Source organism: Mandrillus leucophaeus, unplaced genomic scaffold (assembly GCF_000951045.1).
Source record: "Mandrillus leucophaeus isolate KB7577 unplaced genomic scaffold, Mleu.le_1.0 Scaffold81, whole genome shotgun sequence".
NCBI lineage: Eukaryota > Metazoa > Chordata > Mammalia > Primates > Cercopithecidae > Mandrillus > Mandrillus leucophaeus.
Window position 1 is genome coordinate 4,102,048 of NW_012108808.1, and position 21,850 is coordinate 4,123,897.

General features: G+C 38.8%; 1 protein-coding gene across 2 annotated transcripts in view; it reads left to right on the plus strand.

Annotated features, from left to right (window-relative positions):
* PALLD (palladin, cytoskeletal associated protein) overlaps positions 1 to 21,850 on the plus strand; it is a 446,787-nt gene that overhangs the window by 209,255 nt on the left and 215,682 nt on the right. For both annotated transcript variants that reach the window (XM_011967795.1, XM_011967796.1), the window contains 2 exons: positions 18,981 to 19,100; positions 21,435 to 21,777. In XM_011967795.1, coding sequence (XP_011823185.1) covers positions 18,981 to 19,100; positions 21,435 to 21,777 — 463 coding nt within the window. The remainder of the gene's footprint in view (positions 1 to 18,980; positions 19,101 to 21,434; positions 21,778 to 21,850) is intronic.

Genomic DNA, 21,850 nt, shown 5'->3' on the forward strand with positions numbered 1-21,850 from the left:
AACAGTGTTTGTAAAGGAAACAAATTTTTGTCTAGGTACCACATCGTATGTCCTCCGCAAGATTATTTACTTTTGTATTTTTCCCATCAGCAGAGTCACAGTTTCACTTATTTCTGAACAAAGGGTAGAAAAACAAGTCATTTTCCTGTTTCTCCTGTTTGTTCCTCTGCTTCAGTGTCGAGCGGATCTTGCCACATGTGTCTTAGGAGCCATGACCTTGCTCTGACTCTTCTTGGGGGAACTGGAAAGTTCTCTGTGGGCCACTGCAGGTCAGATTACTGCAGTCAGTCCCTGAACCTCTCACGTCTGTGTACTGGATCTTTAAAAGCAGAGTTTGACCCTGTTAGGATCCAAAGCTTGAGGGAGGCTGAGTAGCATCCTTAGGGAACAACTGGAATTGATCTGCCCTCCTGTCATGAATTACAAGCAGGGCAAGTCACCCCACTTAATGTGTCAGTCATCACATCAAACAGTGTAGTCACTTTCCAGACTGTGGAAATATACAACTGCATATTTTGTCTGTGAAATGTCTTAGAATAAAATTGCATAATACTACTTTTCTGATACATAGATTTTCTGAGATTAAATCTGCTGCATGAGCTAATATGGGAATCCTGTAGGGAGTTAGGGCACATCTTGTGCGTTTGCTGTTTTAAACAACTTTAGATAGATAGGTAGATATAAAAGTAGGAACCAAATATCTTTTATCTGCAAGAAATAGCTTATTATATGAAACAAACCTATAAAGCAATTTTTGTCTTTTAATGCTTTGTGTATAAATAAGACTAAAATTTTGAGCCAAAAATTGTAAAAATGTTACTGCTAGCATGACTTAAGGCAGCCTTTGACATTGCGTTTTGGATTCAGAGTGAACTCCTGCAACTCTCTTTTCATTGTGTTGTTATACGTTGTCATCATGCACATAGGTGATGATGACTTATCAAATGTAGGTTGGAAAATCACACACTGTCATCTGCAAAGTCAAAACATTGGTTAGAAACTGAGCAGCTTAGTTTTCAGTATGTGTATATTTGAAAATCGAAAACACTCAGAATATACTGGCTAAGGAAGAATAAATTTGGATGAGGAGGGAGGAAGGAAACATCTCCACTGAGCCCTGCATCCTCATCACTTACCCTACACACACTCCTTCTGTTTCAGATCTACCCCGCGCCCTGCATCCTCATCACTTACCCTACACACACTCCTTCTGTTTCACACCTACCCCGCGCCCTGCGTCCTCCTCACTTACCCTACACATACTACTTCTGTTTCAGTTACGGTTTGCTGCTTTGCTTCTAGAATATAGTTTTGATCGTGAATTATTTAATAAAATTAGTCCTAAACAGCTTCATGGAATCACCTGACCTCTAGAACGTTCTTCAATGCCATTTGCTTTAACGTAGCAAAATCATGCAGAAAAGAGCAAGCTATGGAAGGCTTTCCTTCTAAATCCCTTGTCCTAGCAATGCAGAAAAATTTTTCCTCTGTGTGTTCACTGAATTTTCTTATTTACATACTTAGATCTGAAAGCGTTTAAGAAAACAGACTCCTTCATTCCAACTACAACAATAGCATTTTCTGAAAAATTTCTCCTGGCAGAGAAATATTTCAAGCAAATCTGTCAATACACCAGAAACAAGTATATAGTCAGGAGCTATTAAAAACTAACACAGTGAGTTTTCCTGACCGATGATTTCTCCACAATTGTTTTTACCATGACACTACGAGACTTTCTTCTTTCCCTTTTCCAGCGTTAAAATGCTCTGCTTCAGGAAATCAGCAGTTGGCATGCAGCATTAAATAAAATCCATGATCATATTTTTTAAACAAAAACCCTTAAACACTTGAATGACTACTTAAGTGACTAATTACATGAGTGGTTATGAGTAAGAACTTCAGAACAAGCAAATGTTATAGCATATTTGTGCTTAAACAATGTTTTGTCATGCCTGTCAAAACTAGGTATGATTCTTTTACTAGTTGCCAAGTGTTTTCCTTACATTGACCTTGCAGTTGCTATGTCAGAGGAAAAAACAACAAATGAATATGACTGTTTACCTTCTTTAAATGACCTGATTGGCTTATATCTAATGGACCTCTGAGCTATTCAACTGTATGGAAGTGTGTAGGAACTGGCTTCCCTAAAAACTGTTTTCTTAGCCATTGTTAAGTGGAAGGAAGAAAAACAGACATGGCTACAATACATCTGAGGCAAGAGATACATTTTATAGGACTAGGTCAGTGATATTTTCCCAATGCTAACACATAAATAACCTTTGAAGTTCAGGAAGACATTTAAGCATTCTGTTTTTGTTACTCTCTCTTCCTACCCTCTTCCTTTCCTCTGACAGAGACACTCTTGCTCACTCTCTCTCCCCTCTCTGTCTCTTTCTCTCCCGTCGTCACCTCCTTCATTCCCTCCCTCTCTTCCTCTTTTTCCATCTCACTCCCTCATTCTTTTTGTTTCTTTTTTTCTCTTCTCTTTACTCTCTTCCTTATTCATGGGCAAGATGTTTTAAAGCTCCAGAAATAAAATTGAAATTCCCTAGTACCTAGATATAGCCCCATTAGGAATTAGATATTTAGATAAAGAAGGAAATAGCAGGTTGTCTCCAAATGCATCTGTGCAACTGAAACAGGTTTTTCTTGTCACTGCTGCGTCGTATCTGTCTGATGTGTTTTACACTCCCCTCTCTGTCTAGACAGAAGTCAGCTTGCATCACAAATCTTTTCAGACTGTTTTGTGAATTAATAGCTAGTTAGCTTACTTAAGACCAACATCCGTTTGTCATAGTACCTTCTCTGACCTTCTTTGAAATTCTGACTTTGTACTGATAGAATCCTTCAAAGACTAGTCTGGGGGTGGGGGGCACAGAAGACTCATTTGACAGCTGTTAATACTCAGTCTCTTACTCACTCAGCTGTCTGGAAACAGCCACAAACTGTGTTGAGTTACTTCTATAGCACTGTCTAATAGCGTGCAAAATTAAAAACACAAAAATGCATCTTACCGGTTGTGGAATTATACGTATAAAAATATATTGCCTCCTGCTTTCAATTTTAAGTTCTGCTGACCAGTGTGACCCATGCTAGATCTTGTGCAGTAGAGTCTAGGCTTGATTCTGCAATTCACAGTATAAAGTAAGTTACACTTAGTTAAATGTACTAAGGTGCTGTTGTAGGAGGGCAAAGATAGGGATGTTTCTTGAGATCCCAGTAGATTGTATGCAGTAAAAACTTAATGCATGTTCTAGCTTAGGATGCTGGGTTGAACAAAAGTAGGCCATACGAAACTTACAGTTCACCAAGAGTATGACAGGTTGCCCTGGGGTGCCACACCACGCTGACAGGGATGCTGTAATATATTTGAAATTTATTTATGCAAACACATTCAAACTTGACATTTGACAGATATGACACGATGACTGGCTTGAACTAGTTCAGAATTTCAACATTAGATCACCCTCCATTCTTTTCTATGACATAATCTCTTTGTGAAACTGAGTTTTTGATGAGTGTGTGATAAAAAGTAAGTACCTCATGAAAATCCATGTGAAACATGAAATGAGGCTGGCTCATCGAATCTGATTCCAAGAGAGGAGGCACAGTGCCCAGCAGATGCACACAGCCATTAGTAAGAAATAGTGGCTATTTAAGAATAAAATCATAGTATTTTTCTTTCAATTTATATGTAGTTTTAAATACTAAATTGTTTAGGCATAAATACTTATTAAGTTCTTTGGAAATAACTGTGTAACAAACATAACTATTAGTTATGTCTTTTGGCTTAGGGGCACCATTTAAAAAGTATTGAGAAACTTAGAGTCCCATGAACCAAGAAAGTTTGGTTTACTTTCTAGAGGAAGAGTGTCCAATCTTTTGGCTTCCCTGGGCCACACTGGAAGAACAATTGTCTCGGTTCACACATAAAATACACTGACATTAATGATAGCTTATGAACTTAAAAAGAAATCTCATAATGTTTTAAGAAAGTTTATGAATTTGTGCTGGGCCACATTCAAAGCTGTCCTGGGCCACATGCGGCCCAGAGGCCACGGGTTGGACAAGCCTGCGCTAGAGGGAGAGGAGGAAGACTCAAGACACGTTTGAGTACACACCAAAAAGAAAACTGAGTGGGTTTTGGAATTCTAAATGCCAAAATGTGCCTATTTCCAGTCCTCTTCCAGGACTCACATTCCAGCCTGCTGGCCTGTGAACTTTACCTCTCTCAGCAGAGACTGAAGGATTCTTCTCTGGGCAATTTGAACATCCCGAGAGAAAAAATAAATCCAAAGATAGTGATTTGGGAGTTTCTGTTATAAAGATGCCACTTAGATTGTGCTATTGGGAAGACCAAAGTGGGTAAGTTCCTCTCTTGTACTCAGAGCTTAATAAACTCCCATCCCCGTCAGACAAGCAGAGATAAAAGGCATCTGGAGAAATCCTCTAGCATGAATGATACAGAAAAAAAACAAGTGACCTTCCTAAAAGGGAACTTTGAGAAAATGGATTTGCAAAGAGAGGAAAATGTAAAACAAAACAAAACAAACAAAATATCTCTCAAAGGATATAAGGAAATCATTCCACCCAAGAAATAAAAATGAAAAGCTAGAAAAAAAAAAAAGAGGGAGGACACTTGAGAAACAGAGTTCTTGAAATGAAAAGGTTCATAGCCGAAATGAAACTTGAGCAAATGTCCCACAAAGTACAGCAAAATGACAAAGAAGGGATGTAAGAGAGAAAAGGCAACAAAATTAGAGATGTATAGCCGAATAACTGGGATTCCAGAAGGAGAGAAGAAAGAAGAGGCAAGAGACAGGATTATCAATGAAATAATTTTTTTAAAGTTCCCCCAACTGAAAGTTATCAGTTTCCAGATGGAAAAATCCACTGATGGCACAACATGTGGAATAAACCCAAAGCCAAGCGCATCATCATGAAATTCAGAATTTCCGGGACAAGGAGGTCATTTTACAAGTGTCCAGGGAGAAAACATCAGGTTATATACAAACCAGCAAGATGCAAATAGCATAGGCCTTCTCAGCAGTCACACTAGACACAAAGAGACAATGAAACAAGAACTTCAAAATTGTGAAGAAAATTACCTACAACTGGGAATTCTGCCCCTAGGCAAAACTTCATGTGGAAATCTAGCAGAGATATTTTCAGACTTGTAAGGTCCCCAGAATTTTGCTCTGGAACGCGACAGTGTGCTCCACCACAGCAAGAGAATTCACCCAGAAAGGGCAAGATGTGGAGGTGGGGCACTGGAAGCAGGAGATCACATCGAAGCAAGAGGCAAAGGACACCCCCAGGAGGGTGACAGTTGTGCATCAGGAATGAAGGGCAAGTTCAGATTGGAGCCGCGTGTCTCGAGAGACAAATGCAGTGAGGCTTTCGTCGTTAGGAGGTTCATTGCCTCTGCCTGTCTTTTATTTGGATGACAGAATGGCAGGGCGGTAAGCCTGACCCAAAAACCTCATCTTTACTTGGGCTGTCCTGCTCTCCCCTCCATGGACTGTCACCTGGATCAGCTGGACACACTCATTTTACCCCCACAGAAGCATTCTGCTTTGACTCGGGCCTGACATCTAGAAGTTGGCCATGTTGAGTTTAATTAACCATCTATGCCTGAGGTTGCAATTTTTTAAATTTTTACAATCAGACCTTGGTGATGACCTTGAGCAGTAGGATATAAATAACTCCCAAATGCTTAGCGTTTCAATAGTGGAACACTAGGCATCAATGGGTAAAAAACAGAAAATACCAGCAATCCCATTGCTGGATATATACCCAAAAGAAAGGAAGTCAGTATATCGAATAGATAACTGCACTCCCATGTTTGTTGCAGCACTATTCACAATAGTTAAGAGCTGGAAGCAACCTAAGTATCCATCAACAGATGCATGGCTAAAGGAAATGTGGTACCTATACTCAATGGAGTACTATTCAGTCATAAGAAGGAATGAGATCCTGTCATTTGCAACAACATGGATGGAACTGGAGCTCATTATTTTAAGTGAAATAAGCCAGACACAGAAAGACAAACATCCCATGTTCTCACTTATTTGTGTGATCTAAAAATCAAAACAGTAGAAGGATGGTTACCAGAGGCTGGGAAGGGTATTGAGGGGCGGTGGGGGTGGGGGGTGCAGATGGTTAATGGGTACAAAAATATAGTTAGAAAGAATAAGACCTGGTATTTGATAGCACAACAGGGTGACTGTAGTCAATAAGAAATTAATTGTACACTTAAAAATAACTAAACAAATGTAATTGGATTGTTTAATTGGAGCATAATTGGACTGAATAACTAAAAGGATAAATATTTGAGGGGAAAGATAGCCATTCTCCATGATGTGATTATTTCATACTGCATGCCCATATCAAAACATGTCATGTACCCAATAAATATACATACTTTCTATGTAACCACAATTTTTTTTAATTTAGAAAAAGAAACAAAATACGGAGATGCCATCTCCAGCAATAACTGTATTCCTGCTGAATGCCCACATGAGACTCCACCAGACTGCCCCACTGAGTGAGCCTTGTATTTCCTGGACTCACTCAAGACCTTACCCACTGACTGCCCCATGGGGCTTTCGGAAACTTTCAAGGACACTGAATCTAGCTGATGGTCCAAGATGGTTCTTGGGATCTTTTTCCTAACAGTGACAAGGTTACCTTTTCTTTAGTCAACCAAGATTTGTGCTCACTACTCAATTTTTTTAAACTAAAGAATGCATTTTTTAAGGATATGGTAAACACATAAAGAAAATCAAAGGAATTATCTCAAAGGAGAAGGAAAATAAAATTGGGGAGAGTCTATGAGGTATTTCTAAAGCACTGGAAATGTCTTATTTCATAGACTTGAGCATAGATACACAGGGGTTCATTTCACTGTTATTCCTTAAATGGTACATTTTAAATATCCTTCTTTATATATGATATTAACTACAATTGACAATTTTTAAAAATCCTTTGCAATTTTTTTTTTTTTCTGAGAGAGTCTTGCTCTGTTGCCCAGGCTACAGTGCAGTGGCACGATCTTGGCTCAGTGCAACTTCTGTCTTCCAGGTTCAAGCGATTCTCCTGCTTCAGCCTCCCAAGTAGCTGGAATTACAGGTATCTGCCACCACGCCCGGCTAATCTTTGTATTTTTAGTAGAGATGGGGTTCTGCCATGTTGGCCAGTCTAGTCTTGAACTCCTGACCTCAGGTGATCCACCCACCTCAGCCTCCCAAAGTGCTAGGATTACAGGTGTGAGCTACCGTGCCCAGCCTCCTATACAAATATTGATACAAGCATTGCATTTATCCACACCGGATTTCATCTTGTTGATTTTAGCTCAGAGTTCTTTCTTACCAACTGTGTTAGCCAAACCATGTGGTTTGAAAGGTAAAAGCTGGATTTCTTTTTTAGTTACTTGGGACAAAATTAAACATAGTTGCAAAGGAAGCCATTTATGAAAATGTCCCCTTATTACCCAGGGGACCCAGTAATCTTATCCTTGCTGCCTCATCATTTTATGAGTTTCCACAAACAAAATGGTATTTATTTGTATTTAACCAAGTGTTAAGTAGGTCCAGGAACTTGAATACAATTCAGGGTTGCCTTCTGGGAGGTATTGCTGTGACTTTGTAATTTTTAGGTAACTGTAAAGAACAGAATTTATCACCAGTAAAAACATTTCCTGATTTAGTGATTTATTAAATGCCCTCAAATCAAAACCTTAGGAAATCCAAACATGGGAAAATTAGATTAAAATGCATCATAATTAAGGTTACTAATAACTATAAAATTTTCCACTTATACTGGAGACAGTTTCTTTAGTACAGATAAGTAAGTCTCTAACTCCCTTTATGTGACATAAGCAGTCATTTTCTGATTTCCATTCCTTACTAAAATTTATTTTACAGATGTCTTATACGTCTTTGTTCAAGTAAGATGCTACCAGATGAAAATCCAGTATTATAACCTGGCTCATCTCATTTCCTCATGACTTTCTTCATTTTTATAATGTCAGAACCATACAAGCTATGATGCTGCTTTCTCTCAATAAAATGTGAGCCTCTTGTCACTGTCGGATGGAATTTTCCTTGGGAAGAAAAGCGAGCACCCTTTGGGACGTTGTATTAAAATTTTATCTAGTTAAAAGAATTCTCTAGTAAAAATTGCTGTGACATTTCAATGCATGACGATCACTAAGAGAACATCCCAGTGTTTTTTATTTTTCTATTTTTGTTCTTTAAGTCTGTAATTTTTCTAAATGTCCCATGTGTCGTGAACTTTATACAGGCATATACCTTATTTATGCCTGGAAGTATTCCTACAAAATCATACTCAATGAATTCCACTCAATCAACTTTGAAACACACAAAGGAAGCCTGTAGGAAAATTGGTCTTACTGAGAATTCCTTTAGAAAAATAGTCTTTTTACAAAGGAAGTGGTTTTTTCCTTCATCTAAATTTCATGCATGCATTTATTTAATAATAATTATAGGAAGCCTACCATGTGTGAGATGCTAAGAATATGGCCATGAACAAAAGTTCTTTCTGCACTCAGAGGTTATATTTCAGGGAGCCAGAAACTAACAAACTAATTACACAATAAATTATTTAACACGTTGAGGTGGCACATAGTCCCAACTACTCAGGAGGCTGAGGCAGGAGGATTGCTTGTGCCCAGGAGTTCAAGGCTACAGTGAGCTATGATTATGCCACTTCACTCCAGCCTGGGCAACAGTGAAACCCCTGTTTCTAAGAAAGATTTTAAAAATAAAATACAACAAAAATGCACCAGCTTTATTTGATTTTGTGATTGTCTTCTACTATCTGCTAAAATCTCCCACTTGAGGCCTGGGCAACAGAGCAAGACCCTACCTTTATGAGTCAATCAACAGATAGATAGATATTATTTAATTACAGTTGTGATGATATTATTTGTGATAGATATTATTTAATTACAGTTGTGATGTCTCCAAAAAAAGTTTACCATCCTAAAATTGCTTTTAGGTGGCAAAACTGTTGAAGTCTAATTTAAAAAAAGGATTCTCTGAGAAAGTAATGTTTGTGGGGAAACATAAGACTGCGTAGGAGAGTGCTAAGTACTCTGGGAGGAGTCAGGGCTTAGAAACTTATCAGAGTGTGGCTTCACAAGGAGCTGCCCCGGAGCCCATGTGCCCAGTGCTCAGAAGGTGATGATGTGCGAGGCACAGAAGGAGCCTAACTATGCAGGGACCTAATTATGCAGGGCTTCAGAGACCACGTTAAAATTTTTTATTTTATCCTCAAAGTCATGGAAGGATGGGAGGATAATAAAATTTCATTCTTATTAAGAGAGCCCTCTGATTTAGAAGGAGCAGCTGTATATTTATCCTCGGGTTTTCTGAAAATGGCATGACTAAAAGAACCACAAAGTCACAGAAGCATCAGAAGGAATTCTTTACAAGTCATCAAGATCATTGCTCTAAAACCACTTTATATTATCCCTACTGAATAAAATTGTATCGCGTTTTTAAATGTAGGTTTCAAGGCACAGAATTATGTCTATGTTTATAGTTGAAGCATCCTCAGGCATTGAACTGGCAAGGACATTTTTCTCAGTGTTCCCAGCACCTCTGTCTTTCCAGGTGTAGATGATTCAAGGTTGAGAGAAGTGCTTTCCAGAGAATGCTAAGCCCTGGGAGGTTAGTCCAGGGACGTAAGCCCTGGTTGTCCAGGCAGGAAGTGCCCAGGTGTTACTGAACGCTGAGAAACCTTCACCACTCTCAGCAGCATCTGCGAAGGGAGAAGTGACTGAGCACTGCCTGAAGCCCACTGCTCCAAACCTCGTAAGAAGGGGCTATTAAGCATGTCCACATTATAATGTACTCTCAACTCAGCTTATGTCCTATTCCAAGGTGTCTTATACCTTAGAGGACATGTAGTCCTCCCCTTGTGCAGATGAATAATTCTCGTGAATCATTTGGATAATGAGATTAATTATAGTTTTTTCAGCATCGGGAAACTCCATTGCCTGACTTAAATCTTTCATTACCTCACTTTACATAAGATTTCTTGTGTTCTGAACTAGGAAAAATGCAGAACAACTAGAGAGGCTTTGTGCTCTAGACAAAAAAGAGCATCAGCCAGGTGTGGTGGCTCACGCCTGTAATCCCAGCACTTTGGGAGGCTGAGGTGGGTAGATCACCTGAGGTCAGGAGTTCGTGATCAGCCTGACCAACACGGTGAAACCCTGTCTCTACTAAAAATACAAAAATATATATATATATATATTAGCTGGGCATGGTGGTGTGCACCTGTAATTCCAGCTACTTATTATAGGCTGAGGCAGGAGAATTACTTGAACCTGGGAGGCGGAGGTTGCAGTGAGCCGAGATAGCACCATTGCACTCCAGCCTGGGCGACGAGTGAAACTCCATCTCAAAAAGAAAGAAAAAAAGAACATGCATGTGGGAGACTGGATGCCGACCTTCAGCATTTTGGCTCTAGCATTAATTAGCCAGGACCCTGAGAGAATCCCTTTGAACACCCAGGATTCATTGATATTGATCCTGAAGAAATGAGGGATTTCACCTAATCAATCTCTTACAGCACTGATCTTGTATTTCCCCTTCTATGGCTAACCACACTTTTAACTCATTCTCTAACCATATGCATTCAATTTAAAAATTCCCAATCCCTTGTACCTTTCCAGAGACATCTCACTTTCCAAATGATTCATCTGACGTGAAGCTCCAGCTTGAATTATTTCCACACTTTCTATCTTCCTCTTCAAATGGAAAGCCAAGAACTGTGTATAGTACAGTCGAAAAACACAGGATTACTTCATGCTGTCTCTGTTATCTTATTGTGTTCCTTCTATTCAGTGAACTTTTTAATCAAATCATCGCTATATGCTCTGCATGTATCCGCATCTCTCAAACATTTATCTGGAAACCCTTTTCTTAATATGTCAATCACTCAGGACTCGTTGATAATTATTGAGCCAGGAACTGTCCTGTGGGGCAGTATTTTTAAATTGCTGCTCACGGCCCATGAAGGTGGATGGCAACCGCCATGTTATAAAAGTAGAATAAAACTAGTAGCGTGCACCTTGTGTAATAACTTTAAATATTCTTTTGTGAAACTTTTATGTCCATTGTGTGTGTGTGTGTGTGTGTGTGTGTGTGTGTGTATGTACCTATCCTATACATGTGACTGGGTTAGACATAAAATGTATCTCTCTGTGGATTTCAATCAAAAATGTTTGAAACCTATCTTTTTAGGACACAGTTCTCTATACTTTTCTGAAGATAAAAATAATCTGGAAAGGGCATTAAAAAAAAAAAAGAACCCTTGGCCTCAACCCAGATCCACTAAATTAGAATCTCTAGGGGAGAGGAGGGTTCTGTGTAATCAATATATTTAATCAGTGAGTGCTCCAGGTGGTTCTTCCCATCAAACAAGTTTGGAAAATACCACCATGAAAGACTCAAGATTCAAAAAGTTAACAAGAATCTCCACCCGATCTTATAAATAGCCGTGTCTCCCCATCCCAACCAGAATAACTCAATCTTATTGAGGAATTAAGGCATATCTAATACAAATGTTAATAATGTCATAGCTACATCCTTGAGTGTATACCAAAGGCCACATGTAAGACAGAAATAAAATTAGAGTAATGCAGAGTCCTGCCTATTTCAGAGTTGCCAGTTCATTTTTCTATCCTTTAGTTTTTCTTCATTGTTTTAAACAAAAATCACTGATTTAAAAATATCAAAATAGTTTAAATATACATTTGCTTCATAGTTTTGACATGTTTTTATATTTATTTTTGTCACATTTTGAATTGGTAAATATCATAATACATAAATACATAGAAGATACATTATTATATGTTATGGGAAAATAATTCTAAGTATGGGATAAAATGCAAGCTTTTGACATATGTATACTTGTAGAATGATTAAGCTAATTAACATATCCATTACCTCAAATACTTATCATTTCTCTTTAAAATACTCTCTGTTAGCTATCTTAAGATATACAGTACATTATTGTTGGCTGGGTGTGGTGGCTCACGCCTGTAATCCCAGCACTTTGGGAGGCCGTAGCGGGCAGATCACGAGGTCAGGAGTTCGAGACCAACCTGGCCAACATGGTGAAACCCCATCTCTACTAAAGATACAAAAAATTACCTGGGTGTGGTGGCACTTACCTATAATCCCAGCTACTCGGGAGGCTGGGGCAGGAGAATTGCTTGAAACCGGGAGGTGGAGGTTGCAGTGAGCCAAGATCACGCCAGTGTAGTGCTACAACCTGGGTGACAGAGCGAGACTCTATGTCTCAAAAAAAGAAAAAAAGAAAAAAGATATACATTACATTATTATGAACTACAGTCACCATGAACCTATTCCTCCTGACTAATTGAAATTTTGTACCCTTTGACCAATGTCTCCCCTTCTCCTGTCCACCACACACCCCTCTCTGATTAACCATCTTTCTACTTTACATTTCTTTTAGATTCCACACATAAGTAAGATCATGCAGTATTTGTCTCTCTGTGCCTGGCTTATTTCACTTAGCATAATGTCCTCTAGCTTAATCTATGTTGTCTCAAATGACAGAATTTCCTGATTTTTTTTTTTTTTTTTTTTTTTTTGAGACGGAGTCTTTCTCTGTTGCCCAGGCTGGAGTGCAGTGGCCAGATCTCAGCTCACTGCAAGCTCCGCCTCCCGAGTTTATGCCATTCTTCTGCCTCAGCCTCCCGAGTAGCTGGGACTACAGGCGCCTGCCACCACACCCAGCTAGTTTTTTATATTTTTTAGTAGAGACGGGGTTTCACCGTGTTAGCCAGGATGGTCTCGATCTCCTGACCTCAGGTTCCGCCCATCTCAGCCTCCCAAAGTGCTGGGATTACAGACTTGAGCCACCGCGCCTGGCCAATTTCCTGATTTTTTAAGGCTGAATAGTATCGCATTGTACATATATGCCACATTTTTTAATCCATTCATCCACTGATAAATACTTCCATTGTTTTCATACCTTGGCTATTGTAAATGATGCTTCAACAAACATGGGAATGTAGATATTTCTTCAACATGCAGATTTTAATTCTTTGGCAATATAGCCAGAAGTGGGATTGCTGGATCATACCTCATAACTTTACACCATTGAGTTACGGTGTTTTCCCAGTTCCCACAATGCATCTTGTGAGAGGGGACATTTGCCTAATGGAGATGCTACGGTGAGCAGAGGTGAGCCTGCCTGAGTTTACACCTTCCCTCCCTATGACACCACAGCTGCCTATTTTATGGGATGTGGTCTTAATGTGCTTATTATTTATAGAGATACAGTATTGAAATTATAAAGCACAGTATATAACCTGGATTCAGGATTTCAATAGATTAATTTTTCATTTTGCTCTGATCAACACTACAGAAAGCAAAAGTAAATATTCCGGTAATATTGAACCCAACTGGCTTTGTTTTCCACCTGGGTCAACACTGGGAACGCTAGAAAATTCTGTAACGTGTTATCCGTATAAGTCCACAATCATACTGGGCACAACACGTTGTCCTTTAAAGGTCTAATTTGATCATAAAATTTAAAAACATAACTTGTGTTACTCAGTGGTGAGACATGAAATGAGCTATCAAAGTCAGCGGCCATCACCATGAGTCTGATGAGATCCAATGTTGCCGTATATAATACTACCTGCTGCATTATAACCCGGCATCCACATGACAGTGCCCAAAAAAGTATTCCAGGTGTTTGTGAAAATTACCCAGTGTTTTCCACTACTTCTAGCATAGGAAGTCTTGAGTGGTACCATCATTTCAGGAAAAAAGGGGAAGAAATTGTTTTATTTGAAACAAAACAGCGACGTTATTAAGAACTCAAAGTCTCAGGCCAGGCGCCATTGGCTCACGCCTGTAATCCTAGCACTTTGGGACTCTGAGGCAGGGGGATCACCTGAGGTCGGGAGTTTGAGACCATATGACCAAAATGGAGAAACCCCGTCTCTACTAAAAACACAATATTAGCTGGGTGTGGTGGCACCTGCCTGTAATCCCAGCTACTCAGAAGGCTAAGGCAGGAGAATTGCTTGAACCTGGGAGGCAGAGGTTGCAACAAGCCGAGATTGCGCCATTGCACTCCTGCCTGTTTAACAAGAGTGAAACTCCTCTCAAAAAAAAAAAAAAAAACTCGAAGTCTCTTGTAATTGAAATACAGGCCATTGAGCTCTCTTGAGATTGCTGTACTTTGTGGTGTTTTTCATATATTGATGCCTATGCATATAATGATGCCTATGCATTTATGCTATAACTGGACAACAGAAATATCCAGTTATGTAAGGGATAGATTAGTTCAGGTTATGTGTATATATTTTTAACGTATTATTTTTAATTATAACTTTTGAGATATTTCATATCTATATGTTTTTCATATATAGATATGAAAAATATATATATAACCTGAAATAATCTATCCCTTTATATAACTGGGTATTTCTGTTGTCTCTTTGTAACAAGTTTTAGTGTATAGATACAAGCTGAAATGTATTGTCTCTGTTTTAAAATTGAAGCTTCATGAAAATTTTTAATTATTTAAAAGATAGAGAACCATATACCTGTTTGTACCTTTAAAAATTTGTACATTGTATTTGTATTACCTATTCAAAAAAATAAAATTTTTTAAATGGTAGAGAGAAATCTTAAGAATAAAGAAAAAGAAGACAATTCAGGAAACTACATTCAATTTTGTTTTTACAGACTCCGTAGGAGAGGTATCAAGACAAATAGGAGAAAAAGACCAAAAAGATCCTGTCTTTGTGATTATAGGATCATGACAGTAGATCAAATATGTGGTCAATTTCTTAAAACACTGCATAATGAACTAGAATTTTAATTTCTTCAGAAGTCTGAAATAAACTTTTAATTTTTAATCACCTAAAAATTTTAATTCTATATTATATTTCCTACTTCCACCTTATATTTCAAAACAATTTTGCCAAATAGTTTCTGGCAAACATTTTTGCTTGCAGCTGACTTAACTGCCTTTTTAAGACTGCACAATGTTGAAGGAAAGAGAGAAGGAGGACTTAAAAAACTATCCCATTGTCATGTGGGCATTAAGGGTGTAAACTTTTGGAGTTAGAATAGACCTGATGATTTTCTAATTCAAGTCTAATTCATGTGAAAGATGTGTCTCAACCCCTTAATAAGATTACAGACAACTCAAGAGCAGGAACCATTAATTATATCTGTAGCTATAAAGTATTAAGACAGTGTACTCTTAAAAATGCTTAACAAGTAGATAGATGACTGTAAAAGCTTCTAGGAGCTGTTCATGGATGAAGATTCCAGACTTTATCTCAAAAAATTTTCTTGACATCTCACTACCTTTCCTTAACAAGTCTTTCCATTCATGTAACCTACCTTCTTCCTTCTGGCTGCAATTAGGAACCATTTGTTCTTATTGTTCTTCAAGAAAGATGTAGAATGTTTGAGCAACTTCTTCCTGATTTTAATGTCTTTGCATTTATGATACCTATCACAGTGTTTTACTTAAATTCGCATTTTTGGTTTTTGGTTTTTTTTTCCTTTTGAGACAGAGTTTCGTTCTTGTTGCCCAGGCTGGAGTGCAGTGGCCCGATCTTGGCTCGCTGCAACCTCTGCCTCCTGGGTTCAAGCAATTCTCCTGCCTCAGCCTCTCAAGTAGCTGGGATTACAGGTACCTGCCACCAAGCCTGGCTAATTTTTTATATATATATTTTTAGTAGAAATGGGGTTTCACCATGTTGCTCAGGTTAGTCTTGAACTCCTGACCTCAAGTGATCCGCCTGCCTCGGCCTCCCAAAGTGCTGGGATTACAAGCATGAGCCACTGCTCCTGGCCTTAAATTAGCATTTAAATGGATGAATACTTAATATAGATTTCATTGCCCTTTACTTTTTTTATTATGGTTAAAGAAGCATATAACATGAAATCTACCTTCTTAAATTTTTAAGTATACACTACAGTATTGTTAACTATATGCTTAATGTTGTGCAGCAGATGTCTAGAACGTTTTCGTCTTGCATGACTGAAATTCTATGCCCACTGAACAGCAACTGCCATTCCTCCTTGCCTCCAATGCTTGGCAACCAGCATTCAACTTTCTGCTTCTAAGAGTATGACTAGTTTAGATACCTCTAAAGTGGAATTTTGCAATATTTCTCCTTCTGTCATTGCCCTTTACTTTTACCTCAATGAAATCATTTAGGTTCAATGTAGAACATAAAATTAATAATAGAACATAAAGAATAAACTAAGTTTTTCACACCCCATTTAAACATCAAATTGAATAATATGCTGAAAGAATAAGGTGTGTGTTTTTACAACTCTCGCAATTTTAAACCTGTATTAATATATCTTAGAAATGAGTTGACCTTGAGCTACACTACAATGCTAACCTCTCAAAAGCTTATAGTCACCGTAGTCCTCAGATCTTTCCTAAGGAACAAAACATTTTGACACAGAAGAATCCTTGCATTTTAGCTTTTAACAAAATCTCAAGCAGTCTGTTAACCAGACTACCATCAGCATCATCAGAAATGGGGATAAGTAAAGGCTTTGGTGGGTGCGGCCAGGCGGTTGATAAAACCTAAGAATGGAGTAAGAAATGGAGTGAAACTCAATGATGCCTATAGGCCATATTACCTGGTAATACAAAAAAAATGCATGTTTGACCCAATAACATGACATTAAAAACTATGTAGTTTGATAATACCTGGACAAATTTTGAAATGATAGATAGCATGAATTTTTTTCTAGAATCAAATACAACGAACTGCATTTGCCTTTGAAGAGTGAGATTATTAAGGGATATTAGGTATATAAAGGGAATTCAATTATCAAGAGAAACATTTACACTTTATACTTTATTGTTTATTTTCTTTTGCACTTATTTTGATTTCTAGGTAAAATATTAAAATATTTAAAGCTCTCTCTAATAGATAATTTTTTTTTTTAAACATAGCACTTTTACCTACAGTTAGTACTTTTTTTATTTCAGGGTTTAAAACATAAAATGTTTTGAAACAGGTTTGCTAATTTGGTCTGAAACATTTGGTCTGAAACGTTTGATCTGAAACATTTGCTCTTAGAAGAATGTTAGTGAACGAGATTTATCTTATCAAATTCTATGAGTTAGCTGCTGCAACACAGAGCATCCCAAAATTTAGTTGCTTAAAGCAGCAACCATAATTCTGTGGGTGAACTATTTGGCTTGGCCTCAGCTGGGCGGTTTTTGTGGTCTGTGCCAGGCTGGGCTGACTGCAGCTGGGCTCTCTCAGTGCGGCCGTGGTCAGCTGCCAGGATGACTAGGAATGAGTCAGTTAGTCTAGGATGGTCTCTCTTGGAAGGGCTTATGTCTGCTCCATATGGTCTCTTCCTCCTACAAGCTACCACAGCCTTGTTCACCTAAGGGTCCATCAGGGTTCCAAGAGATGGAGCAGAAGCAAGTCAGGCCTCTCAAGGCTCAGAACTGGCCAACAACATCACTTTCACCACATTCTAGGCTAAAGCAACTCACAGGGCCAGCCCAGGTTCAAGGGATGGGGAAATAGACTCTGCCACTTGATGGAAGGAGTTGCAGAGGCACATTACAAAGAGGCATGTCTACAAAGGAAGGAGTAATTGCAGCCGTTATTACTAAAAAATCTACAATACACGGCCTCATGCTACCCCAAAAATATGTGACTAACCGATGGAATAACTTTGTGGGAATCCAAAATCGATCACTTTTCTTAACATTTGCCCATATAATTGTCTTTATTTTACTGGTACAATTTAAGCAATTATTCAACTAGTAAAACTAATTAATACTCTAGATATAGCTTCCTTTTAATGGTAACAGCTAACACTGGCTATGAAGCATTTGCTATATGCCAGGCAATGTCTTAAAGCACAATATGTCATATCACAAAAGTAGGTGGTGGTTAGGGTTTGGAGTCTGGAGCCCAACTCGGTTTGAATCCCTATGTTAGTATTTATTAGCTGTGTGACTTGGGCAAGTGAATTAACCTTATTGTGCTTCCATTTTCTACCTATAAAATGGGCTAATAATAAACTTACATAACTCATAAGATTGACATGATGATTAGATTTAATCTGTGTTAAGTGCTGGTAACAATACCTAGTGTATGGTAAGGGTTATATAGCTGTCAGTTCTTGTTGTTATTGTCGTCATCATCATCATCATCCCCCTCACAATAACCCTGTGATAATTAACTTTGTGTGTCATGTATGACTAATACAAACTTTGTGAGGTAGCTTCTATTATTGTCTCCATTTTATAGAGAAGAACATTGAAGTTCAGGGAGACCGACCAAAGTCACAAAGGCAAGATGTGGCAGGGCCCTCATTCAAGCCCAGGCAGCTGTTTTGAGTCTGGGCTTTTCATGCCCTGCAACACTGCCATGCCATTTAATAGTACGTTACAGAATAGTTGTCTACAGGTCAAACATATACAGGTCATGTTCTTTTTTCCCCTGTGGTCAGCATTTCAGAAGAGCTTTATTTTCCCCACTACTTAGTTTGCAGCTGAGCAGACAGATATAAGAGGTAGCTATATGTACAGAAAGAACTCTGACATGCAATGAACTTAACTCCTACATGCAAAGTACAGAGTTACACACTTGCAGACATCTCATTTTATCTTCACAGGTAACCCATTAGGTATGTATTATCCCCATTTTATAGACTAGGACACCGAGACTGCTCTTGTCCAACATCACAAAGAGTGGGTCTACCTCCAGAGCTTTTTCTGCTAGGCAGAATTGCAAAATTAAATGTAGAGAGATTCTATCACAAACACTTTCGTAAAGTGAATCCCTAATAATCATTACCTAATTTGTTTGTTGAGGAAAGGCAGAGGGTCTCACTTCTTAAAAAGTGACTTCATGGTTAAACTCTGATGAATGATTCTGTTCTCTTCACTTCCAGAGGAGATTTGCACCCTGGTTATCGCTGAGACTTTCCCTGAAGATGCAGGGATCTTTACATGTTCAGCAAGAAATGATTATGGATCAGCAACCAGCACTGCCCAGCTGGTTGTCACCTCAGGTATGTGAGGAGTAAAAACGATGACTGGGTTCTGTTCCCCAGCACCAGTGTGGTTGGTCACAGCAGAAAGGGACTGTCCCGGCCAGGTGTGGTGGCTCATGCCTCTAATCCCAGCACTTTGGGAGGCCAAGGCAGGCGGATCATTTGAGGTGAAGAGTTCGAGGCCAGCCTGGCTAACGTGGTGAAACCCTGTCTCTACTAAAAATACAAAAATTAGCCAGGTATGGTGGTGTGTGCCTGTAATCCCAGCTACTCTGGAGGCTGAGGCTGGAGAACCACTTGAACCCAGAAGGTGGAGGTGGCAGTGAGCCGAGATCGTCCCACTGCACTCCAGCCTGGGTGACAGAGTAAGACTCTGTCTAAAAAAAAAAAAAAAAAAAAAGAAAGAAAGAAAAAAGAAAGGGACTGTCCCAGGAAGAGAGCTCAGCTCAGCCTTCAGGAATGCTGGCCACTCCAGGAGTCACCCTAACAATCTAAGTTTCATGGTGGAACAAAGGCTTTAGGGGAGGGGAGGAGAGGAAGTGAGGTAGAGATGATAAACAAAAAGATAATGATCGTGTAGCAACTGAACACACATGGAGCTTTCTTTAACATCGTGCAGTCTTGGTCTTGGAAACGATGGAGCTGGTTTCCTAACATCCTCCTGCTAATCTAGAATCATATTCACATTGGAAAGCCACCTCTACATCAGAGGTGCAGTCACTTTCTCAGCAGTGCCAACACATGAGATCTGGAGATACTTGTACAAATAAGCCATTGTCCAATCCGCTACTAAAACTTCGGAAAAGGTAATACAAGATAAGCCTTCTTGTATAAAATGTAATACAAGATAAACCCAGAGAAGCTGTAAAGGCCTTCGAACTCAAATTTCATTGATAGTGTATATCAAGGATAGTATATAACTAATATGGAAAAGAAAGCAACGTATTATTGAAGCCAGTTTTCAAAAATACGTGAATATTTTCTAAACTCAAAAACTTACCACTAGGGAAGGGAATGTGAAAAAGGTTTTTTTTCTTTTTCTTTTATTTTTATTTGACTGTTTTCTACAGTTACTAATGAGTGTTAGCTTACTTTAATTGCCTCATCTCTGCCATTCATCTTAAAGATATCTTTAAAATATGTTTTTGACTAAGCCTGGCACATAACGTGCATAGTAGGGAATCAATAAATGGGTCATTCGTTGAATGATACACACTTGGAGATAACAACTGAATTGTACTTGGATTCCTTCAGAAGAGCAAGAACTTGGTGCTAGGTGGCAGTAGAGACACAACCAAAACTTATTTAGGGACCTTAGCGTGGCAATTATAAATGCTTTTTCATCTTAATTACGAACAGAAATGGGAGAATCATCTTAAATGGGAAATGGTTTCTATGAAAGACTACTGTAAGTGCTGAAAGAAACCTAAGTGTCAGGATCGGAGTTACAGAGCAAGGAGGACCCCAGCGTTTTGATTTCGAGTTGGCGTCAACACTGTCCCATCAAATGGCCACAGCAGGAGTGCAGTGCTTAAACAAAATGGCCAAAACCCTGGGCTCTATGAGTCTGAGAGGCAAAACTTTGTGTGTAATATTTTCCATTTGTTTCTGCGGTATATCTGCTATAGGTCAAACATAATCAACAAATATTTTATTTTTGAACTTTTTGTTTACCTCAATAAGCATTTTTGAGTGCACGCCAGGAGCTCTGCTGGGCTCTGGGCAAGGTGCAGAATCTAAAAAAGACGTGATCTCAAGATGCTTTCAGCCTATTGAGGGCAACAAATAAAAATCTCTTTCGTACTGAGTTATAGTTGGAGCAATCATCTAATATGGAAAAAAAAATATTTTTATGAGATGATGAAATTTTACTTGGACTCTGAGCTTTACTTCCCTAGCTTTAGATGAATATCCACATAAAACCTTTACAGCTTGAGCCAATTTGAGTAATGACAGCTAGGATTTTCAGTCGGGCCCATGGACCAAAATGTGAGAGGACAAAGCATTATTAGTTGCTACTGTTTGTGTTGTCATTTTTTATTTATTTATTTATTTATTTATTTTTTGCCAAGTTCTATCTTTAGCTCTTGTTTGAAATTGTTAGGATTCGGTAGCCGGGTTCCCCACACGTGAGCTCAGTCAGGAAATGAAACGGTAGCACTCATTCAAAACAAGCTTGAAAGAACCAGGCCCTCCAGCTGGCAGTGCTTCTGCATCAGATGAGAGCAGCACAATCACCTCTTCTTTAACAACTTCACACAACACAGGGATTCTCAGAAGACTCTGACAGTGTGAAATCACTTGTTGAACTAGTAGCATCTTCTTATGTTTTTCCTCTTTCCCCTTCCTCAGCCAACACCGAAAACTGTAGTTATGAGTCAATGGGAGAATCCAACAATGATCACTTCCAACACTTTCCACCTCCCCCTCCAATCTTGGAGACAAGTTCCTTGGAATTGGCTTCAAAGAAACCATCTGAGATGCAGCAGGTGAACCACCCTGAGTTAGGCCTGAGCAGGGCAGCCCTTCAAATGCAATTCAATTCTGCTGAGAGGGAAACGAACGGAGTCCATCCCAGCCATGGAGTAAATGGACTGATTAACGGCAAAGCTAACAGTAATAAATCTCTTCCAACACCAGCTGTCCTGCTTTCACCCACTAAGGAGCCACCACCTCTGCTTGCCAAACCAAAACTGTGAGTATTTCTGCATGGTTTTATAATAATTTCCATACCCCTGTTACATTTCCTTTCTGGTGAGAAAAAACTT